Raw genomic sequence first — 24,972 nt, 5'->3', positions numbered from 1 at the left:
CACAAAAGTTTCCAGGGGGTTAAATTCCTAGACCTAATTCCCACTGCCTTAGCAAGCCCCACCACGATGGCAGCAGGGGCGAGGGCGTGTTACTATTAAACAATTAGGTCCATAGAACTGAACAGACTCAGGGAGCCTTGCTCAATAATAGGTCCAGAAGCAAAGGTATTAGGAGGTCATTTGTCATTTCCACCATGAAAATTTGGGTGGGAGCCAAAATGTACCAGCCCCTTCCATGTGTGGCTACAGGGGAGGTGGCCTTCTGCCCCACACAAACACAACTTTTCTCCAGTTGTTGAGGAAGACCATCTATCCTAGAAACACATTCACCTATTTCCAGCTAATTCTCCAACATGCTCAGCAAACTGTGCCATGCCTTCACCCCTCCCTGGGTCCTGTCCTTGCATTTCTACTCTGCTCAATTGCCTCCTTCTGGCAAAGGCAGCAGCTGCCGCCGAGATGTTTGTGAGGGAAACGTCTCTTGGTGCTTTCACTGTCAGATGACGCTCATGACTCCCTTTCCTGCCTCATCTCAGACTTGTCTTACCAGGGCTGGTGACCTGTAAATCTCCACAGGCATCTCTCAGAGGGAGAAATTTCTGTCCTAAAGGACATTTTCTTTTCCTCTCCTGGGTTCTCACTGATTGCATCAAATCTTCCTGATAGGAAAAAACCAGTGTGGCAAACGCCTGCACACAAATTTTCTATATCCTAGAATACTACGCAGCAGTAGAAAGGAGCAACCATTTATACCCCCAGTAATGGATCAACCTCAAAGGCATTATGCTGAGTGAGAGAAGCCAGCCTCAAAGGGTTAGATCTATCCTGTATGATTCTATTTGATATTTCTAAAATGACAAAACTATAGTGCTAGAGAAAGGTTGTCAGGGGTAGGAAGAGGGAATCGGGAGATGACTGTAAAAGGCTAACATGAGGGAGATTTGGGGAGAGATGGGAATGTTCTAGATTCTAACTGTGAAGGCTCTACAACTATACAAATGTTACAATTGACATAGCTGAGCTTTTTTACGAGTTTCTGGTATGAGAACTAACAATAAATGAAATGTGAAAACAAAGGCGAAGACTCAGCATGAATCCCATCCAGGTTACTTAGCCCTTCCCTGAAAGCTCCAAGCCAGCCTCACAGTCACAGTAATACCTTGTTATTCATCCCCCACCCCACCCCACCCCACCCCACCCCACATCTGCTTCTTCCTATTCCACAAGGTGGTCAATATCAATATCAAAGTGGGGGGCTCCCACCGAGGGGATTTCAGCGGGATCACGACAGGGCATTATAGAACTTCAGCTTGCAGAATGAGAAACAAAAACTTAGAAAAGCAATATAATAATTTCCCAGATTTCAGAGTCAGAATTTTTTTCCAGACCATATTAACATTTCAATTTATTATTATTTTTGTTGTTGTTGGTTGGGATCTCAGAAGATTTTACTCACAGGGGCAATAGGACTAAAATTCAACAAAAGAAAACAAACCCAGTGTGGGTGCCAACGGTTTATTCAACCTTTTTTGAGGAAAGCATGACATCTGGAATAATGTCCATAGGATCTTCCTCAACTTCCCCTGAGCCAGAACTAGCAAAAGAGGAGATAGAACTGCCAGAAGAGAAAGAGTAAGCGAGGAATTCCTGGACATTAAGTGCCATCTGATGCCAAGGAGAATGTGGCACATGCTGGGTCCTTGCCAGTGACTAGCAGCAGGATGCCCAAGCCCGCAGATGCTGCTGGGACCAGCAGAACCGCCCAGCACGGCCCCTGCCAATAGGATGGGTAGTGTTACAATGGAAAACACCAGGCAAGAAGGAAGAGTCCATTTTTGCTGAAGTCCATGTTTTCCAAAACAATGTCACTGAAGGACTGAAGGACAGGAAATAGATGACCTTAATCTTTAAAAAAAGAAAAATGCACATACACACACACTTAAAACCAGAAAATTGCTTTAAAACTGCATATAGTAAAATCAACTCACAAATACATTTGAAAACATAAACAGAATTTTTAGGATTATCCTACAGAAAAGTACTGCCCCTTCCTCACCAGGACTATAGAAGAATTTCCTGGGTCCTCATCAACAAAGGCATTTTATTAAAAAGCAACCCTGGCCAACGAGAATCAGGGGAAAATGTCTGTTGTTTTACTATCTATTTCTTTTCATCTTAATTGGTTGAATATCCTTCATTTCTCGACTGGGCTCTTAATATATTGAGGACTGTATAATTTTCTGCCCTATTTTTTGCAACAATTTTCCCAATTTGCCACTTGCCCTTAGCTTTTATTTGTGGTTTTCATTTTTACAAATAAGACCTTTCTCTAATAATTTTATGCGGTGAAATAAATTTCCTCCCCTTTGGATTCTTTTTTGGCAGGTTTGATTATTAAAATAATTTTCATCTACCAGACACAAATTCATCTTCACCACTACTTCTCGTTTTTCTACCGTTGGATGTGTTACACTGAATTCTTTAATCTGTCTGGAATTCATTTGGTATTGGTCAAAGTATGTATTTGTTTATTTCCATTTAGCACACGCTTCTCCCCAGTCCTGAATGAAGCTGACCCATCCTTACTGATTTCAGTCCTAGGGTGAGATGTTCTGTGCAGTGAGGGCTGTTTCAGCGCTTCTTGGCTCACATCATCTGTCTGCTGAGGAAAGAGCCAGCACCATGTTGTTTTAGTCCTTAGAGTTTGCACAACACTCTAATATCGAGTAGAAATGACTTCTCATAATACTTTCTACTAATGTGTCCCCAGTTTGTCAGGGGAAATGTTTCCCTAGTTCTATTTCACAAAGAGATTCTGAATCTTCTCTGAAGAACCACCCATCATTGCAGTCAGTACTGTAGGCCTGTGCCCAGCAGCTTGGGGAGGAAAAGCAGGCCCCTGGGGTGGGTGGTGTGATTCCTAGGGTCTAGGACAAAGTAATCTGCAGGACATACCCCTACCAACCATAGTTTTAAGGAGAAAGGGACTCCAGTCCCAAGAGTGGGCTGTCCGAGGGCAGCATAGGATCAGCACTCTCTCCAGGGAGGGATACTGAAGACTGCTGCTACTGCCCTCCCAGCTGGTGACCAGGAGGGATGTGTTGGGGTTGGGGGGAGTACAAGGGTGATGTTACCTTCATAAAAGGAGGATGGGACCCGCCCCCAGCAGTCAGAATTCAATAAGCAGTGGAACAAGAGTGTCTTTATTTCTCCTGGATTGTAAGCTATTTTCTTAGGGTAAACGTGATTTATATTCTTTTTAAAAATAATTATTTATTTGAGAGAGAGAGAGAGCGAGTGAGCGAATGCAGGAGAGGGGCAAAAGGAGAGAGAGAGAGGGAAAGAAAGAAAGAATCTTAAGCAGAGTCCGTGCTGAGCATGGAGCCTGACACGGGGCTTGATTTCATGACCCTGAGACCATGATCTGAGCTGAAACCAAGAGTTGGATGTTTAACCGACTGGGCCACCCAGGCACCCCAAAACTTGTTGATTTATATTTTTCAGGAAAAATGTTTTTAAGGGGATATCTTGATAGGAAAAGTAATCATAAAATGCTGTCATCTTTCTGGTTTTGTTAGAAAAGACCAAAGTAGAGAAAGCACACAGACACTCCCAGGCTTTACATGTATGAGCACCAGCCTGCAGGCACCCACATCACATGTGGCTAGAAAGGGTTTTCTCTTGCAAAGAAGAACACTGGTAGCCATGGTCCCAGCCACCATCGTGGGGGTCCTACGTGAGGTGGCCTTTAGTTGGAGGGCAAATTGTAGATTTTCACATTGTACCAGTTCCCTAGGGCTGCCATAACAATGTAACACAAACTTGGATTAAAACAGCAGAAATTTTCTCTGAAGGCTCTAGAGAAGGATCCTTCTCTGCCTTATCCTATGTTGGCTTCTGGCAATCCTTGGCATTCTTTGGCATTCCTTGGTCTCTAATCTCTGCCTCTGTCTTCACACAGCTATCTTCCTCATGTTCATGTGCATATACTGTCTTCCCTCTGTGTCTCTTTTCTTCTAAGTCATGTGGGATTAGGGCCCATCTTAACAACTTCACCTTACCTTGATTACATCTGCAAAGACCCTATTTCCAAATAAGGTCACATTCACAGATAGGGGTTCATAGGGGTTAAGGCTTCAACATATCAGTTAAGGGGACATAATTCAATTCTTAATCATCAACCAACCTTGTTCACTAATGTCATTGCATAAACCAGCAGCTCTGTGTCGACCCCATCTTTTTCCTCCAGGATTTCCATGATATTTGACCAGGGTTTGACTCCTATGAGTAAAGCAAAAATCATTAGAAACAGCAAGTCAATACTCCTTATCCAACTAATATCACAGTTTATTCAAAGACTTATCACCCAATGACGCTGGTGTCTTCAGTCACCAAATTTCAAAGCATACCCTTAGGGTGAACTTGAACATGCTTCTAATTTGGCAATAATATACCACCACATCATTCTTGTCCAGTTGAAAATGTATATTCTATGTCAGCATGGCTATCAATTCGCTTGAAAGTTCTCTTTATATTAAATATGTAATTTGAGGAAATCCAGTCATGTGCATTTCACTCTCTGAGCGTGGAAACTGTTGATAAATGCTCTCTATATGTCCATCGGCATATTATGCTCTGATCTCTTGCAAGGAAAGGGATATCGGAGATCTTTACATTCGCTTAAACAGTGGACTCCAAGAAATACTGGGGAAACATCTGTCTAACAAACATTTCAAGAACAGAAGTATATTATGATTCAACCCAGGAACAAATACTGGTTAAGCATCAACAGGGTACAAAGAACCCACCTCACCAAAAAGCTGGTTCTTTGAACCCTGTTGATGCTTAGCCAGTATTTGTGCCGATGGTCGCAGAGGGCCTGGTATAAGAAGTGGCTCTGCAAATGAAAGCTCAGGGGTGGTTATTCCCTGGCTCCCAGAGAGGGCAGGAAAATCCATCACATTCAGTACTGTACAGCCAAGGCCAAGGTTACATAGGGCAGACAAAACCAGGACACAGTTTCCTATGCCTGAGATAAACATTTGAAGGGAGGTATTGCCTCACCTTTGGCATGGCGGCATGGAACATGAAGCTCCTTCCTGTTTTCTCTATAAAGTTCTCAAAGGGATATTGCTTATTCTTACTGATAAAAGTAAATTCTGAAATAATGTAAAACCAGTGGCTTCCAAACGCAGGTTCTTGGATGAGTCATGTCAGAGCTCATCTGCTGGCCTTGAGAAAAAAGCTCTCCAAAGGGCAGCAGTGGTAGCTGTCTTATCTCTTTGCTCTTAGCACAGTGTCTGGCACTTAATAGGTCTGACTAGTAAATGGGGAACTACGGGAGGGCATGAAGTGGGGTAAGCTGGAGCAGTTTTGAAGTAACTGGAGGGCAAATGCAGGAAGAGAAGGAAGGAGATGAGGAGAATTTTAAAAAGGAACAGGCACCTACTCTATGACTTAGGAACACAGAGTTTCACATAGGGGTCTATTGGTTCTCCTACCTTGTGAACAGAGAGGCTTTTCCTTTGGCAAAACTGCCCAGTTGGTCAGAATGAGGCAAGCTACTCTAACCCTAACTCCAAACACAAACTCATGACCTTTCACCTATTAACCACTGACATATCCCCTTGCTCCTATTTACCATCAAAGTATTCTGAAGTCCTCAGCTGTGCTTCAAACCAGCAAAGAAACCATTGCTGCCCTCATGACAGTCAACCACAGTCAACGTGGTCAGTAGGTCTTGGGTCTCACTGTTCAGGTGCCGTTAGAGCACTCCAAGTACTTCTCCTGTGTTTAGGACAAGCGTAACCAGTATCATTCACACTCGGCACCCAACCCTAGCATAAAACATGGGTTCTAGCGGGTTACCCACATACGGTTCAAAGGGGGCCTGAAGGAGACTACGCTGACGCAAAGCATTTCCAATAGCACTAGTGGACCCAGAACAGCCTTCTGGTTGCGAGCTTTGGAACCACAAGCCAAACGGCCTAGGGAAGGCAAAGCCAAGAAGCAAAGGCAGGCTCCCAGAGAGAGGGAGGTACAGCCAGACCATATCCTCGCCCACATACAAACGCACTCATGTGTGCACCATTTAATCCTTTATAATGAAAACACTCAAACACTGGCTTAATTTAGTTGAAAAACATGTTCTTCAGCTGTGATATCTGATTACCTTTTATGGATTTCAACGTCTGGAAACTTGCATATATCCCTACACTGTTGAGTTGAATGTTACTCTCCTTTGATTGTTTTAGTGCCAGAAATGGGAAACATTCAAAAGAAAGGAGGTGAAGAGGAAGAAACATTTCGGGGCAACAAAACAGCCTTGGAAGGGCTCAGGCCGGCCCATGGGAAGCACCAGTCACCCAACTTCCCCAAAGCTGCACCTGCTGGAACTAAATGGTCCAGGTCAATTCCCCCCTCCATCCCCCTCCACAACTTGCTCCATACAGAGTGTGAGTGCATGCATGTGTGTGTGTGCGTGTGCACACACGTGTAGAGGCGGGTGGTCCTGTATTAGAATCATAAACCATATGATCTGACCCTTTCACATAACAGAGAAAGAAATCCCTTTCCAAAGTAGTGGAAAGAAAAGAGGCTCAGGAAATACATCTAAATAGGAGTGATCGTATCAACCTTGGAGAACTCCTGTGGGGTGTCACAGAGATAAAGCACTCTTTTTGCCTTAGCGCTGTTGAAGTACATTAGAAGACAATAATTTTCTTAATTACAACCATCTGTCTCTCTCCAGCTCCACCCCCCCAGATGCCAGCTCTGAGTACAGCCTCCACGAGAGCCCTTTTCTCCTATGATGTTTCAAGCACATCGTTGGCACTTAAATATTTACCGAATCAAGGAGTTTTATACAACAAATATTTAGCCTAGTGTCTGTTACATAATAGGCGCTGGAATTATCAGTAGCTATAATTGTCACGGTGGTGGTGACACCCACGCTTACCCAACAGGGCTTCTACACAGGCTCCCAGGCAGGTCCTCTCTTCCCGCCAAACCACAGTGCCTCTCTCTCAACCCAGAAGAAGCAAGCACACAACAGATGACTCAACGCGTTCACCTTCTGACTTTCCTCTTAGCTCTCTGTGGTAACTACCTCCCCCTCCCCGACCCAAAAAAGATTGATATTTAGCACAACGCCTAGGACACACAAGTTGGTCTAACACTCCATCAGAAAGGCAGCAGGTCTCATGTCTTTCTATATGACTGAAAAACACACTGAGCATGTGTGCTCCTGCTATAGCTAACCATGGAAACATGGCTTGACTTTCGTCACCTAACTTCCACCAAATTTTGGGAGTGCTTCACAAGATCAGTATTTCCTCCAGCAGAAGTCAGACACAGGATGGCCTGAAAGGATGGCTGGATTTTGTCTTCCCCGTAAATCAGGTGTGACAAACACGTTTAGGAATTATGTCATCTCTCATTACCTCACACTCAAATGAAAATGAAACTTCTTCAAAAGCAGTGCTGACCCCAATTAGGGGAACTCAGGATTTATGGCTGCAATTTCAAAATAAGTTCCCCAGTCTGCTCACTTGCCCCACCCTCTCTCTGAGATGCAAACCCACAGTCAGTGGGAAGGGCACCTTCCCAGGGGAGCAGAGGTTCGGTTCTCAACCAGTTTCCTGCCACCCCCCACAAGGACAGTCTCAATGAAAGGGAGTTTGTGATGATGGCAAAACGACAGAGCAAGGCCCTCTCATAGGCGCCTGTACCCACTCACAGCCTTTCTTTCTTTGTGCAATATCCTGTCCCCTAGGAAGGGAAAGTGACCTGAAGATGCCAGGAGAGAGGTGACCTAGCAGTTTGAATAGGTAGCTGTGATACCATGCCATGCCCCAGACACTAGCACCAGTTCACCTTTCCATACCAACCCCTGAGCAAATGTACCAATTGCCTGATTCAAATGGGGCATATTTAATTTTCCTTAATTCAGTTATTAGTCCCTATGATGGACTTAGACTCCTCAGCTTTTATCTCTGCTCATACCTGGCCTACTCCTGGCCAAAGGACAAACCATCCCCACTTCCAGACTCCCACTCCCACACTCCTTCTGGTTAACCCCCACACAGCATGCGTAATATTTATAAAGCAACTGGAGGAATTTGTTCTGGACTTCATCTGCTGTAGGTGGTGGTGATTTTTCAGGACTCATAGCTTATTTGTTGGTTTTCTCTGCTAATTTAAAAAAATCTGACAGTTTTCATTGTCCAAAAGAATGCCTTTCTATTTAAAACAAAACAAAACCCAGTCTATAGCATGCCCATTCTCCACCCAACACCATAGAGGAATGGATCTGAAGCCACTTTGAGGAGTAAAATTGATGGCTTATTTATAAACTTGTGCACAAACGGACATGCTCAGTTGGCCCTCAGTCACCTCTGGCACCTCTGTCTAGCACTTCCCCCAGCTGAGAGGGGAGTGAAGAGTTGCTTCTAAACCTGCCAGGTGGAAACACACCTGGGAGTCACGGTGCTCTCTGCAGAGCACCATGACATATTTAGATGTTTAATTCCATCATAGAGCTCAGGAACAATTTTACTAGCAGGCAAATAGGATGATGTTATATGTACGCATTAAAAAATCACGGCCAAGACCACACATGTCCATAGAGGAACATGCTACTGAACCACGTGATATGCTATGTCTGAGTTTTTCCATTAGTATTGCTTTTTTTCAGTTGCTAGCTCTCAGTAGCAGACAGATGGCAGTAGCTGCCAAGAATTAAGAAATTTTATAGGCTAAACCACCAAGCTAAGAAAACCATCTATTAGCTACCTTTTTTTTTTTTTTTTTTACAAATTGGATAAAGATGACCATCATAGTGTCTTGAAGGAGACACTGAAGACAACAGAGAGCCTCTGGCTGGGTTGGTAGATGGGGGCTTAGACGTAGGTACCAAGCCCTGGATTATCTCAGGTTCATTCCTGTACCCGCAACTCCACCAACAAACCCTTCAGAGAATGTGAAGTCCAAGGAAGGAAGCTCTAAACTCCCAACTCAATGAAGCCAAAGAGGGACCCCCAAGGCCATGAAAAGGCTTATCCCTTAAATACAGCCTCGATGAGAAGGACCCATGGGTTATTTGAAATTTAGGGCAGGAAAACAAGGAGTCCATTAACTGTCCTAAAGTAATCCCTGGAGTTGGGGGATGGAGTATGATCTGAGGACCAATAAAAGGGTCTGCCTTGCTGTCTTCCCATACACCCACCTCTGACCCTAAACTTCATTAATTGGCTTTGGAAACACAAACCCCGGTTTCTGAGCCACTGACTACCTTCATTAAGGATTCTCAGCTGGCCCCATAATCTGCTCTTGGCCATAAGAGATTTAAAATCTGGCACCAGATGGAAACATGCTATGGTAGAAAGAAAAAAAACAAGCCTGCCCTGGTCTGTGACCCATGTTCCAGATTCACAGTCTCTGTCCACACATGAGAGTTTGTCTCTCTCACACCCACCCACCCCCATGCACAGGCCTAGAGTTACCTCCAGCCTACGATCCATCATGCCTGGTGCTGACATTTGCCTGTGCATTCATGGAAAAGGTATGGGAGCTCAATTTATGGCCTTGGATGGCTTTCATTAACTTATATTCAAACTATTGAATTAATAAGTGAGCTACTTTCCTTCACCTTTGATGCAGCACTGAAAGGTGGGTCTCTGAGCAATGCTGAGTCAGAGATACAAATAGTTGGAATCGAAGAGTGCTATTAGGCCTCTTGTCCTTGACAGTTGTACTTGGCTTAGTGTGTGCACAGAAACATATACATGAAACTGTAAGGAAATATACCAACATGTTAATAATTATTTCTGTCTGGTGAGATTGGAGGTGGTGATTCATTATAATCTCCTTTATACTTTCTTTCTATAGAGAGAATGAGTGTTGTAAAAAGAAAAATAAATGTTATCAAGGTTTTTGATATCAAGGCTTTTCTCTGGGTCTTTGTGGGGACGATCATAGTAATAATAATGTCCTACCAGAAAAGAGGTCCAAACATTTTTTTTAAGAGGACAAAATCAAAAGCCCCTAACATTTTAACTTTGGGCTTTACAGTATTACAGGGGCCACACGCTAAGCCAAATCCAAAGTCCTTCTTTTCATCAAGTGCATATGGAAGGCCTGCCTGCCTACTGCCCAGCTCAGTGCTGGGACACCAAGAAGAGAGCCAAAGACTCTGCCACCATCTGGCAGGGCACACACTCATCAGAAATGTCAATGACAACAACATATGGGCTCTGAGTGCATGTGACTAGCCCAAGATAGGGAAGGGGCAGTGGGAGCCAGGTGGGAGGTGGGGGCAGCAAGTAGACAGGGGTTGGATGGTGAAGGATGAATTGCAGGGTTTGGACCTAATTCTGTGGGCCTTGGGAAGCCACCAGCAGGGAAACGATGTGACCAAATTTTTGTTTTAAAAGAATCTCCCAATAGCAGAGGTGAGGGTCGCACTTCAGGGACGTAATGCCAGGTGACAGATGGAGAGGGCCCCCAGTAGGAGGACATGAGATGAAAGGAAAAAAAAGGAGAACATTCTGAGAGTCAGAGCCAAAAAAGCTTGTGTGAGAGAAGGGGAGAAAGGAGCCAGGGTGACCTGGACAAAATGGGAAAGGGGAGGAGGAGCTGGTTCTATGGGTTCAGTGGAGGGGACTGAGAACAGGGCATAAACACAAGCTCAGAGTCTGACCTGTCCTGGGTAAGGCCATGAATACTTTCCCTTTCATAGCTAAATCCATGTTCAATCCCTGATCTTTGTATACTCACAATTCTAAAAAATATGTTTCCTGCAGTGGGGAGTCCACACAAATGGAATTCTGTTCATTCTCAATTCTGTTATGAACATGTTAAAAATGGAAACCTGCCTAGAGTAGACATGTCTACCTTGATGAAATAGTGGGTGGGGACCACTTACCCCTTTTGGTGTCGACAGCAGAGACAGCTTGAATCAGAAGAGGTGCATTTGACTCCGAGTACTCCACAAAGACGAGCAGCAGCTTCAGGGCTGTCTTCACCACCAGCCGGAACTGCCCAGAAAAGAGAAAAGCATCATGTAGCTGTGGACGGTCTGTGTACACCTGAAGGCAGGCTGGCACTCAGTGCTGGCTTTGGCCAGGAGAACTCGGCAAGCACATAGATTCCTTTGCCAGATGCCTCAGAAACAGGAATTGATATTATCCCCATTGCACAGATTAGGAAACTGAGGCACAGACTATCCTGCCCACAGCCAGAAATAGAACCAGAATTCGATCCCAAGGCCTCTGGGTTCAGAGCTCACACCCTGCAGCCTCTCAGCAAACAAGATAGCACTTGCCACGTTGGTTGATTCATTTTATCCAGACTAGAACACTGTGAGATAGGAACAATCACAATCCTCCTTTTTCTGGTAAGGAAGTAGGCACAGCGGGGTGAAGGACTTACCCAGAGCCAAACCACTGAACTGAGGCAAGCAGGAATCTGAACCAAGTCCCATCCTGCTAGGCCCAGGGCACAGCATTTGTAAGGAGCCACACACAGCCCTGGGGCCTTCCATCACACAAGCCACAGGTTACCTGCCCAGAGAAATTCCCAAGCTTCCCAGCTGAAGCTTAGCTGGCCCTGGGGGCTACCTGTGGCAGTCTTGGGTGGGGGTTCCAGGTCACCCCTCCCCCCATCCCCCCAAAAGCTGCTGCCACAACTCATTACCTATAGTGTCCCTTCCCTGAGCCCCATCTTCCAAGAAACTCTTTTTAAATTTTATTTAAATTCAATTTGCCAACATATAGTATTAACACCCAGGGCTCACTCATCTCACCCAAGAACTTCTTTCTAAAGAAACTTACCCACCAGCTCTCTCCTGTAAATGGGTTCAAATCATGCATCTAAGAAATAAGGAGCCTGCCCCAGGCTACCCAGCCCAGCCCCAGCAATTTGCTTAGCAATGCCCCACCCCCACAGAGAGTAACACTTTCAAGGGGAGGGGGGCTTATCTGCATCATGTCTGCAGGACCAGGAACTGCATTTGGCACGGAGTGGGCTCTGTGATGTTTGCTCACTGAATGAATGAATCAGTTCATGACCAGTCAATGCACGACCCCTCAACTCTATCACCTTCGTTGTAAAGAATCAGCTCCAGGATCTCCATTTGCAGCCCAAGGAAGACCCAGGGCCTCCTGAAGGCAACAGCTCACATCAAAATACTAGGGATAGGAACACATGTAGATTTTATAAGAAACTTGGAGCCTCAAGTATTCCTCACTATTCCAGAGTGAATAGTGTAAAAACACCACCTGTATCAAGTTACTTCCCCAAAGTCAGGCAAACACCTCTACTCTCTCGACCCTTCTCCTCGGGCATACTTCCCTGATTCTTCTCCTTGATTCCACATCTCTCTCCAGCCAGTGTCTTGGTTCTCAACTCCCCTTTATAGGAAAACTTCTCAAAAGGACTGCCACTTGCTCCACTTCCTCACTTTCTACAGACTCCTCAACCCAATCTGATAGGGTTTCCATCACCACCGTGCAAATGACATTTCTCTTGTTAGGGTTGCCAACAGCCTCCATATTGTCAAATCCAATAGTTATTTCTTCACTCGTTTCAATCCCCAACAGCATATGACACAACTGCTTCCTCCAAGAATGGTTTCCTGTCACCATGGCTGACCCCAGTCTCCAACCTGAGTGGCCACTCCTTTGCTGGCTCCTTCTAGGGTACTCAATCTTTAGGTGGGGGAAGGCTGCAGAGTCCACTCTGCATTCTTTCTTTCTCTTTCTGTACACTCTAAGTGAGTCCATTCAGTCTCTTGGTTTTACATTCAATCTGTGACTCAGTGCAAACTGTTGCACCCCAGGCCTGACCAAACTCCTGGGCTCTGACAGCCCCCTGACCCCGGACATGGCTACTCATATGCTAACAGCACCTCAAATTCAGGTGGTCAAAAGAGAACCCTTCATCTCACATGGGCTCACTCCATCCCACCTACCATTCCAGCCTGTTCCCTCCACTCAGCATGTCAGCCACACACAAAGTGGCTGGTGGGGACTTTTCTCACCCCATTCCCACAACAGATCCATCCACCAGCGTGGTCAGAGCTTCCCTCAAGAAAGCCTCTTCAGTACTTCCAGACTTGTTCCCACCTCCCCCTATGTCCATTCTACAAACTGTAGCCAGAGTGACCACTGTACCCTCAACCTCCCTTCACGGCCCCCCGAGCCCAGGATGGAACCCACTCCCACAGGCGTTACGTCCTGGCTCAGCTGTCACTGTCCTTCTGCCCAGTGTGTTCCCACCATCTACCTCTCTGCCATCACATGACTGTGTTTTCAACCTACCAAAGCTCGTTCACAGCTCAAGGCTTCTCAGTGGCTATTCCCTGCCTAGAAACAGTCACCACAGGACTGGCCTTTTATCATTCTTCAGATGTGAGAAATTTTCCCTCATGGGAAGTGCCTTCCTAACCACTTCACCCAAAGGGGCCCCTTGGTCACTCTCATATCAATGCCTTATACTCCTCACATCCTTTATCATGACCTGAAATTGCTACACCTGACATTCCTCTACTGCCCCCAACGAGAACATTAGTCACCTGGCAGCAGAGGTGTTTTATCTGACACACCAGAAATAGCATCTGTCCCAGAGCCGATGATCAGTCAGGATGGCATCTGAGGCTTGTTCCCCAAATGCACCCCCTCACATCAGCAGAGGGTGCCATCTCAGCCCCAGCTGCCATCCCCCTAGTCCTCAGCAAAGCTGGGGCCCCTCCACAATCACACTGAGGACCAGCAGTGCCTTGGGCCTCTGTTCTCACCGTTATGTTCCTTACCACACTGAAAACGGAATTCTTTAGAAGGCTTTGAACTCTTTAGAGGGTTTCTACCTGTATAACTTGGGTCCTGCATTCAGTCCTCTGCTCCCAGAAGAGGAACACACTGAATCCCAGAGTACTTTTTTAAACCACAAGGTTGGGGGTAGAAGGGAAAGGCAAGGCATAATGAACTGTTCTATCTTTGTATGTTTAGGGCTGTAGACAGTTCTTCAAGTAAATAAAACAACCTAGCAAGCCCAGGCAACTTCCTCAGTGGGCGGACTATTATTGAGTAGATTAAGCCTTCCCAGTGCCTTCCTGGGCAAGATCCTGGCTGCTGCCCACCCGGCTACCCGCATGCGCTGGTCTCAGGAAGGCGGGGGGAGTGTGTGCCTGTCTCACCAACGTCCCTCCTGAACATCTCTGTGGTCACAGATCTTAGCCAACACAGTCCCAGGGACCCAGAACCCCTTTCGCCATTCTCCTTCATTAAACTAATTTATAACAAACAAACACTGTTTTCTAGCAAAGTCTTTTTTTTTTTTATCGGTCTCAACATGTCTGTTCATGTCTGCTTCTCCTTTGCTGTAAACGCTCTGTTTGGAGCTCTTTTGGCATTATATTTTTATTTAAAAAAAATTCCAAACTCTTCTGATTCATGATTTTAGGCTTCTATTGAGTCTAAGTTTACATTTAGGTGCCTTTGGAAGCCTCCCTATGTAAAATTAATAAACATGTTCAATAGTTAAACCACTTTTGAAAAAGGGGCAGAATGTGAATTTATGGAAATGCATGATACTAATTGCAAGCATGTCCTAACTAATCACCAAATATGTCCAGCAGGACTCCTCCCCAGAAATACCTTATTAGCATTACTGTAGAGACTTGAAAGTAATAATAGCACATTACTTTAAAAGGTTTCTGCATCAACCTTTATTTATCCAGAAATCATTTAATTTGATGCCCACAAGTATCTGGAATGTAGTCAAAACCCTCCAAAGCCTTGGAACAGCCACAGTGGAGGCCACACACCCATTCCTCCAAGTCCAAACATGCTACTGATCTCAAAGCTCTTAAAAACCCACACTTGGTGCCACTGTGCTGATCTTAGACACATTCTAATAGGAATAGCTATGGCGATTGCCAGCCCGCATCCACTGGAAAGGGACACACCACAGGAGGGTGACAGACAGGTGAGGCAGGCCCAGCATGGCAGCTAGAGCAAGGACCACAAATGACAAAGGTGGGAGCAAGCTACTCAGGAGCCAGCATCCACACCACAGTGTGGCTCAGCAACTGAAGGGGCCCCTCAAAGCCACGAGGCAGTGTCCCTCCAATCTGAACTGTTGGGTTTTCGGCTCTGCCTGCTACTCCCTTATGTTCTAACGACAGGTTTCACCTACAGTGAATTACAGGCTCAAACATTTGCCCATCTGTCTAACACTGAAGGGAAGTCAGTAAGAATTGATTTTCATTCTGAAGGTACATGGATCATGTGAGAAGGTAAGAGCAAACAGTCATAAAACAGTTAAAGGAGTCAGTCTCAGAAGTGGTGGCTCAGAGACAAATGGCAACTTCCTCACACCTAGAGGTTCTGAGTGGTCACCTGCTAAGGCTACTCCAGAAGAAATTCAGAACCTGGATGGATGGTGGCTGATTCTGTTTAAGATCCTTCCCATCCCAAGATGCTGAGCTGCTTCTTTCAACAACATTTGAGTGCTTTCCAGATGCCCAGCCCCCAACAAGGTTCTATGAAAGGATAACAAAGTCATGGCCCTGCCTTCAAGGAGATGGTCCTCTTGCTGTTGAGAGAGGACTCAGAACCCCTCCACACCACACAGCTGAGTGTTATCTGTGCTGGAAGCCCTCAGGGCCAGGTGACTGAGGACAGAGAGCACCAGCCAGAAGACAGCCTTGAAAGTGGAGAGGGAGAGTCAGTAGAACCAACTTGGAGCTGATCCAGCTGCCTGTGGGCTTCCATGGAAGAGAAGAGCTATGTGATAACTTTTGAGTTCATGCTCCCATAAATAATCCCACTTCCTTAGGGATAGGGGAAACACGTGGGGGGTCTAGATTCAGTCTTTGAGCTACACGTTACCTACTTTTTATGTAATTACATTCTAGGGAATACTGGTATTCTATTTTAACACTGGTCCATTATAATAAATTATGCTTTATATTGCTTTAAAACATGTAGCTAAATCACAGTATTTAACAGGACTCTGAGACAACCCCTTTGTTATAAAGGCAGGAGAAGAACGTGCAGCCAGCTGTGAACTGTGTTTCTCTTAAGTATTTAGTGCCTGTTGGGGACGCCTGGCTGAGCTTCACTTTCTGCTGCAACTATCATTTTGCACTCCATTCTTACTCAGCACAAAAGAGAGGCCATGAGCCTTCAGAGGAACAGAGATGCCTTTTGACCTAGGGATGTGACATTTGTCAGGTCAAGCCTCGGTTCGGGGACTTAGCCTCTGGATTCCATCAACCACTTGGGGATCCAGTGTCACCTCCATGCCAGGGAGGCTGAGCCTGAGGGAGGGGTGGCACGATACTGTCAGCATAGAACTTTGCCTTTCTTTCTTTCTTTCTTTCTTTCTTTCTTTCTTTTTTTTTTTTTTTTAATTTTCTAGGCCGACCCACAGAGAGTGTGTGGAGTCGGCTGGTACAGAACTCAGGTATCTGGGTTTTAGATAAAATGTAACTTCCAGATGTATGGAAAAGGAATACAAGCCAGTTTCTCAATAATTTTGCACATTAGAGCAAACTGGAACTCCTTTCACGTTTTATTGTACTTAGAGAAACACAAGAACTATACTTAGAAGGTCAAATATGCTGCTTATTAAGTAGAAATAAAAGTATTCCAAAAAAAAAAAATCTCCAAATTCCTACTCTGCTTCTAAAAATTCAACAACCATAAAAAGAAAACAATTTCCAAGCCTCGGGATTTAAATTACAAAGGAGTTAGAAAAACATGCTTTATTCTATTTGTTTCATTTTCTGCTAAAAAAGCATAAATATATGTTCTAGAAGTGGATGCTGGTTATTAAACCTGAATTAGAAATTGGTAAGATAACTTATAGAGCTTTGTCACACTGTTTCCCAGCTTACCATACTGAAAATATACTGAATATTTTAACAACAAAGAGTTAAGCAACTTAAGACACTTTCAAGACCTTCTCATTTAAGCACTTTATTCCAATGACATATCCTTAAGCTCAGAATTCCTAGCCAGAAGCTCAGAATAGGCCCTAAAGCCTTTGTAACTGGTTATTAAACAGTCTAACAGATACCCTAAACCCTGAATCTATCCCCTTTTAAGATGCTGTCTGCAAAATGAGATGGGTCTAGTCAGAAATAAAGTGTGGACCCAAATATATTACCTGAGTATAGAACTTGGGGCTGTGGCTTTGCAGGTATCTGGCAAGGGGCAAGGTGCACAGAGGCCAGGGTTGGCACATCTGCCAGGACAGGAAGTTACCTACACCAAGTCCACATGCTATGCCCTCAGGTCCTGATGGCCTATCTGCTTATGACCTAATGGAATTTGCAGAAAGGGAACCAAACTACATTTGTGATTCATGTAGTAGCCAAGTGTGAGTTTAGGAACCCCTTAAGTGTTTACTAGTTAGTGGAGAGGAAATCTTGCAGAACAGAACATACAGCAGAGTATTCAGAAATCATTAAGTATCAAAATAATTTTTAAAAATGCTACAAATGAACGTTTTCTTTCTATTCAGATAAAATTCTGGGGCTTGGGACACCCGGGTGGCTCAGTGGTTGAGTGTCTGCCTTTGGCTCAAGTCGTGATCCCTGGGTCCTGGGATCAAGTCCTGCATTGGGCCCCCCACAGGGAGCCCGCTTCTCCCTATGCCTGTGCCTCTGCCTCTGTGTGTCTCTCATGAATAAGTAAAAATAAAATCTTTAAAAAAAAGTTCTGGGGCTTAGCAAGAGGTTTCTTTAAAGAACAATGGATAAAAGTGGGCAAGGCCAGAAAATACCCATTTTGCTACCTTTTCCTCAGGATATTCAATGTAATTATGAGGAGTTGGTTGATAATAGGTAACACAGATCCACTCTGTTATTGACTAAGGAATACCAAAAACTCTGCACTAAACTACTGACTTAAATAACACCCTGGTAATATTTGCAAAATGAAGGAGGGAAATCAACAAGGTTGGGTACTTACTTGTCCAGTTACTGACAGACATCTCCATTCTCAGATACAAAGTCTCATGTTCTAGAAGGCTATTTAACTTGTCACACAAATAATTTCTGTTTTCAGTTAGCAATAATCACGCCTTGGATAAGCCTCATTGGCTACGATACTGCCACTGCACAAAGCTGCACACAACTACTTTCTGAAGAAAGTCAAAGGAAAACACCAACTCTGATCTGATTCTTTCTACTATACTATGAGGAGCCCCACCTTTCCCTCTGGTGCAAAAACTTAAACCTTGGGGAAATGAGACAAATACGTTCTTATGAGCTATAATCAAGGTTAAAGAATGTTCCTAAGTAAATAATCAGCCCTGGAAAATAACAGAGGACAACGAAGCCTGAGGAATGGCAAATGTGAATTAGCAAGAGTTTGACAGCTAACTCACATCTCCTTAGAGTGGGTGGAGGAGGGCTGGCAGATGAGCCCTGGCAGGTGGAAAAAGGCTACAGGAACTGGGTTACCAGCACTGGCAAAGGCAATCTTGAGCCTGCAGGGCCACTCCCCCCATGGCTCCCAGAAGCCTACGCTTTGTCCAGTTCTCCTGCCCATCCAACACTCATAGAGCGTCACTTGCTGAAGAACAGCACACTGGCCCCTTCAGGGTCTCTTCTTCCTTATTAGAACCACCCATTCCTAGCCTCTTCAGCTACTAGAACACAGCTGCTAGTCCTCAGCCAAATGCCCTAACAGGACAGAGGGTCAAAGTGTCAGTTCCCCCACTCCACTATTTCTCTTGTTCACGGAGATCTTGCCAATGTAAATTAGTAAGCTACTATTCTGAGAGTTATCGTTCCTACTGCAAACCAGCTCCCTGAAGCTGATCATCTCAGAGTGGATTGAAGAAGCTGATGCCCAGACCTGTGGCTGGAGAGCCATCCTGGACCATAGGGTCCTCTCAGCATACTGGCTCCTCTAAGATCTGGCTTGAATCTCTGGTCTCTCCCCCTGACATCTTCCTAAAATAATCATGAGTGAAACTATTTCTTTTTTTTAATAATAAATTTATTTTTTATTGGTGTTCAATTTGCCAACATACAGAATAACACCCAGTGCTCATCCCGTCAAGTGGCCCCCTCAGTGCCCGTCACCCATTCACCCCCACCCCCCGCCCTCCTCCCCTTCCACCTTTTTTTCTTTTTCTTCCACTGAGATTATCCTCATATGGGGTATCTGAGAGATCACACAGAGAATTAGTTTTCTGGTTGTATGTAGCCAAGTAACCAGCAGGACAGTGATAGCCCTTTGTACCCACCATCTCTCTAACACAAATATGACTTGAACATGCCATTACAACTCGTAGAATTTTTTATTTTTTTATTTTTATTTTTTTCTTTTAAAGATTTATTTATTTATGATAGACATAGGAAGAGCGAGAGAGAGAGAGAGAGAGAGAGAGAGGCAGAGACATAGGAGGAGGGAGAAGCAGGCTCCATGCCGGGAGCCCGATGTGGGACTCGATCCCCAGGACTCCAGGATCGCGTCCTGGGCCAAAGGCAGGCACTAAACCACTGAGCCACCCAGGGATCCCCGGTAGAATTTTTTAAATCTTAAAAATGAAACAATGATAAACATAGAAAAATATCAAACACAACCTCATTCACTAAATATGTTTTCATCAAGTTAATAACAAAGCTCTTCATATCGAAACAATTTGATTAATATGAGAAATCAAATTTTCTATGACTATTACATAGGTTTTAATATGCTTTAGGGTAATAACAAAGGAAAATGCAATGTAGAGTCAACTATGTAAGAAAGATTCCAAAGATTAGAAGAAAATGTACAAAGTTAATGTTTAAATCTATATAGAAGTATTTCAGGTGATTTTCACTTTTTTCGTATTTCAAAAGTTTTATACAGAGAAGTTTTTTATACAAAAAAAAAAATTGAAAGTTTTAAAAACTCCAAGTTCCCAACCCTATCAAGAAACTAAGCAATCAATAGAACCAGACAGATTTAACTCAATGTTGCAACTCTATAAATCACAATGATCAATATGTTAAAAATTGTGGTGGAAAAGGTGGACAATGTGCATGAACAGATGAGAAAGCATCAGATGGAAATGCTAGAAATAAAAAGCATTGTAAAAGAGATGAAGAATGTATTTCAGAACCTCATCAGGAAGACTCACATAGCTGAGCAAAGAAGCAGGTAAGTTGAGAAGTCTACAGAAATTGCCCAAAAAGCAACAAAGGAAAAGAGAGTGAGTCAGTTTTAACCATGCAAAGCATATTTTTATGTCAATCACAGGCAATATTTTTAAGCCTAAAACTCCCCCTTCTTGGACAGAAGCCAGAGACACAAGAACATTTCAACAAGCATCCTACTGAAGGTAAAATGATTCTAATGAAGGCACACAATCTCAATTTCCTCATGTGAAGATCCAAAGATGCAGAGATTAAAAACCTTGGAAAATTATGTACCTCAAACAATAGTACATCTGATGAACCCCTAGAGTGAGAAGAGGAATTCAGATAATGACTTCTCAACATGGCAATTCAATTTCAGTTTTTACATTTAAACATGTTAATTAATACAATCCCTCATCATTCTAATAAGAATAGGTGAGCATATTTGCTGTTCTGAGAATTTACAATACAGGCGCCTCAAACAATGCAAAGTTAATGTCCCAATTTTCAGAAAAAGGATTACAGATGAAGTAGAAAATTGATATCCCACACTTTATTAAATCCTTGATTGATCCCTGGCAATATGCTCCAAAGGCTTCCTGGATGAAAGTCTTATAAGCACTTAGAAAAGAGGGAAACACCTGGAACCAGCAGTTTCCAGGTGAGCAAGTTCTAGCAAGCTGAGCATATCTCCCTTTTTTAAACAGGAAGTTGGTAGAAATTGTGGGAAGAGATGTTAGCTCACAACACCAGGCACAATAATTAGTGTTTTACATATTCTTCACCATTATTATCATCCCCATTTTATAGATAATTAGCCCCATCTTATAGATGAAAAAATAGTCCGCCCAAAGGATCACACAGGTGTATTTGGTCTCCGAGCTCTGCAATTAACAGCAGATGCAGCAAACCTTGACTTTTGGCCTTAGAACTCAACGAAGAAACAAGACTCGATGATCAGAATTGGGTGCCTTCCCCCTAACTGCAACAAAATGGCCTTAAAATGACTGATGAGTGTCAACCTGCAAGCTTTATTCACTGGCTTATTCATTCCTTGCCTATGTTGACATTTTGGTTAATGAAAGAGCAGATCTGCTTATTAAATTTATGTTAAGCAAAACTAGAATTAACAGTTAATGTGATGAATGGACAAGCAAAATGCAAAATAATCTTGAGTCCAGAACTCTGACCTGGTATTAGTGGGAACGAATGCAAAGTCCTGCATTTAGGTGTGAATCAATCACAGAGATGCAAAATGGAAGAAACTGGCAAATACGGATGTATAAAAACAAAACAAACAACTCCTGGGAAGTTTAGTCCATTATCAGTCTGATTTGAGCCAGCACCCAGAGCTGCTGCTGAGAAGCCTAATGAATTGAAAGGGGATTTGTGGAAGAATGACGCTGTATCCAGCATGATGAGGAATTGCAAATTAGGTCACCAAGGACTATCTGTGGAAACCATCAAGCTTGGCTTGGACAAGATGACATGTTAACGGCCTTTGGACAAGATGACATGTTAACGGCCTTTAAATACTCAAAGAGCTTCCAGGGGGATATGAGGGTGTGTTGCTCCAAAAAGCAGTACATAGTGTTTGGTTAATGTCAAAGAGGTGGATGCAGGTTCCAGGAAGGAAGGAAGGAAGGAAGGAAGGCTTCCCACAGACTCCAGGATCCAACAATGGCTCTCCCTCTGCCTCTAGAAATGTCAAGAAGGTAGCTGGTGAATGTCAGATAACAAGACCTTGCCATCTCTTCAAGGCCAGGATTGTTTTATGTTCTGTAATTCAAAAAGAGCTTCAGACTCACTCACATGTGGGGCATTTCTGAATGGATCACACAGCAGTGACATGACTATGACCTGAGACCAAAAGTCTCACTGAATCTCCTTTCCTCTTCCTGGAGCAACTGACATCATGGAGACACTGGCTTAACCGTTCTTGTGGACACTACCTTCACCTCAAAACCAATGTGTCAAAGTATTCCTGCCAATAAATCCCAATATCCAACTTTTCTATTCCTGCCAGGGGCCACACCATAGTCCTGGCTACCCTGATTCAAAACTGCGACTCTATCTTTGATTACTGCTTTTATTTTATTTTTTTATAATAAATTTATTTTTTATTGGTGTTCAATTTGCCAACATACAGAATAACACCCAGTGCTCATCCCGTCAAGTGCCCCCCTCAGTGCCCGTCTCCCATTCACCCCCACCCCCCGCCCTCCTCCCCTTCCACCACCCCTAGTTGGTTTCCCAGAGTTAGGAGTCTTTATGTTCTGTCTCCCTTTCTGATATCAGATTACTGCTTTTATTTACCCATATCCAGAAACCCAAACCAAGGAGGCTTTTCCTCAGAATGTCCCCATATTTCCATTACTCTGTTTCTACTGCAACTTGTGACCAGGTGCCACCACCTCACAGTTTTGATACTGTGCAAGCATATCTATCCCCACTCAGGCCCAAAAGAAGTCTAGAGATCCGTGATCAGCAACCTGGGGCATAGCCGGAAAAAATTAGATTCCACAGGGCTGACAGAAAATGAGAGACAGCAGGGTGAGCCAAGGTGGACAGAAATCCAGAGAGTGCAGATTCCATGACCGCATCTGGAAGCATCCCTGGAGAACCCACAAGGAGATGGGGGACCCTGGGGGCCTCCTCAATGGGCCAGAAGGGGATTCATACAGAGAGACAGACTGTGTTAGAGTGACGACAGGCCAGGCTGTACAAGCTGAATCATTTTGCCCCAATTAATTAGACTTCCAGAGGAAAAAAACCCTCCACACTGTGTGAGAAGTCATGGGATGGGCATCTGCTTCTCACCTCTGACTGGGGAGTTTAAAGACTGGCTTTTGTAAATAAAGTGAAACACTTTATTGAAAACACTTTTTTCTTTCTTTAAAAAAGTGATTATTTGGCTGCAAATGCATCATTTTCTCCTCTGGCTAGGAGTCTCAAATATCTGCAAATATGCATTGCATAATGACCCTCTGGCAGGCTGCAAAATCACATCTTGTTGCCTTTCATGGGAGGAAAATGAAGAATTATGAAAACAGAATGACAAGGAAGGTTTCTTTAACCCAAGATTTCATTTATCAACTCTGTGCCTGTTTAAGGCAAAAAGAGCAGGATCTTAAGGTAAATCTTTTAGGTTCTGAGAAATCAGACTCTTAGTCAAAAGAAAGCCCTAGGGCCTCTAGCTTTCCTGATTTCTTAATTTGAACTGGGAAAACCTACACATAAGGAGGGGATAGTGGCTTCCTTCTCAAAACCTAAGGGCTTCAGGTCGGGGCAGCTATGCTTCTTGTAGATTCCTCACTATCCACTATCCCTGGGAATGAGGGGGGCAATGTCAGGGGCCACTGTTACTGGTTTTGCAAGAAGAGGTGATCTCATTAGAACGATAGGAAAAATCTGTTTGGTGGCTGCTGCCACTGTTGACTTTCGACCACTAGCCTGGAGCCAAGTACACCCTGTAGAACAAAGCGGGACCTTTATCTGACAATAGAGTGAGTGAAGGGACATAGGCTATGGTGTCACCCATAGTCATCCTTCTTCACAACACTGTAGGCTTCAAGGCTCAGGCCGACCATTGGCTCTATTTTCTAGCTCTCATAGTGACTGGCTCAGCGTTGAACACAGGAGCTGGAGACTATTATGGACTCTCCTTTGGGAAATGAAAGATGGAGAAGCAAACCAGCACTGATCCACAGCTGGGAAGGAGGAGAACACCCCACCTCAGACAAAGCCCTGGGGAGAGATGCCCAGGGTCACAGGCATGTGTGTGCTGAGGGTGCATAATTCCTATAAACTCATTCTTCAATGCTTTTAATTTTATGATTTCTCCATGCTATTTAGAAATGCAATAAGGGGGTTCCCTTTCAATTGCTTTCCTTAAAAGAATGATTTCTAAGAAACATCGGCAGGATGATACTGCAACCCAGGAGACTCTGAGCTCTCCTCCCATTGACTAAGCAGAGAAATGATCTCTGTTGGTCCTGTTTCCTTTTTCTCTTCTCTTTTTCTTTTCTTCCCCTGGGGTCTCTCCTCTTACTTTTCTCCATCTCCTCCTTTCTTCATGCCTTTCCCTTTGTTTCCTCCCTTCTCTCCTCCTGTCCCACCACCTAGATTTTGCCCTCATACTCTGCTCTTCCTGCTGATGAGCTAAAAGACTGTCACTTTTCCTACTGTAAGTTTGTCAGGTTTTATTTAAGAAAAATAGGGCTGGCTATTGGTGTTTTATCATGGCTATAATAATGGTACAAAGATTATTTTTTTGAGGTGGGGGAAGGGAGGAGGGGAAAAAGAATATAAGCAGACTCCATGCCCAGTGTGGAGCCCAATGAAGGGCTCAGCCTCATGACCCTGAGATCATGACCTGAGCCAAAATCACGAGTCAGATGCTTAACTGACTGAGCCACTTAGGCTCCCCCAAAGATTTTATTTATCTCCAAAATGTACCAAAAGTCCGTTTCTACTGCAGAATCTCTACACATCTCCCTACACCATGAAGCCCTTGAGACAATCCAGGGAGCCTTGGGAAGGGAGCAGCATCCAAATGAACGAAGGTTGAGGAGGGCTCCCAGCATAAGGAAAACACAGAAAACACTGAAACAGGATATGAGATATCAATCTTCCCTCAGCCTGGCTAATTCAACCTGGCAAAGCCAGCATTTCATTCAGCATCGAAGGTCACCCACAACAGTTTGTAAATAGAGTCATTTCCATTTTCCACAGGAAACAAAGCCAAATATGAGAGAAGGAGGGAGGGAGGGAGGGAGGGGGAGAGAGAGAGAGAGGAGGAAAGATTGTCAGTCTTCTGAGAAAAGCTGTTT

At 44.1% G+C, this 24,972-nt stretch overlaps 1 protein-coding gene and 1 pseudogene across 6 annotated transcripts in view; both read right to left on the bottom strand.

Annotated features, from left to right (window-relative positions):
* The window catches only part of FHOD3 (formin homology 2 domain containing 3), a 464,855-nt gene that overhangs the window by 164,656 nt on the left and 275,227 nt on the right, over window positions 1–24,972 (bottom strand). For all 6 annotated transcript variants that reach the window (XM_077900507.1, XM_077900508.1, XM_077900509.1 and 3 more), the window contains exons 7-8: window positions 10,925–11,036; window positions 4,187–4,281 (exon numbers count right to left, since the gene is read on the bottom strand). In XM_077900507.1, the coding sequence (XP_077756633.1) occupies window positions 4,187–4,281; window positions 10,925–11,036 (207 nt within the window). The remainder of the gene's footprint in view (window positions 1–4,186; window positions 4,282–10,924; window positions 11,037–24,972) is intronic.
* LOC144316638 (U4 spliceosomal RNA) lies at window positions 18,056–18,135 on the bottom strand (annotated as a pseudogene).

This window comes from Canis aureus, chromosome 6, assembly GCF_053574225.1.
Source record: "Canis aureus isolate CA01 chromosome 6, VMU_Caureus_v.1.0, whole genome shotgun sequence".
In the NCBI taxonomy this organism is placed as follows: Eukaryota; Metazoa; Chordata; class Mammalia; order Carnivora; family Canidae; genus Canis; species Canis aureus.
This window is presented reverse-complemented; position numbering and strand designations above follow the sequence as displayed.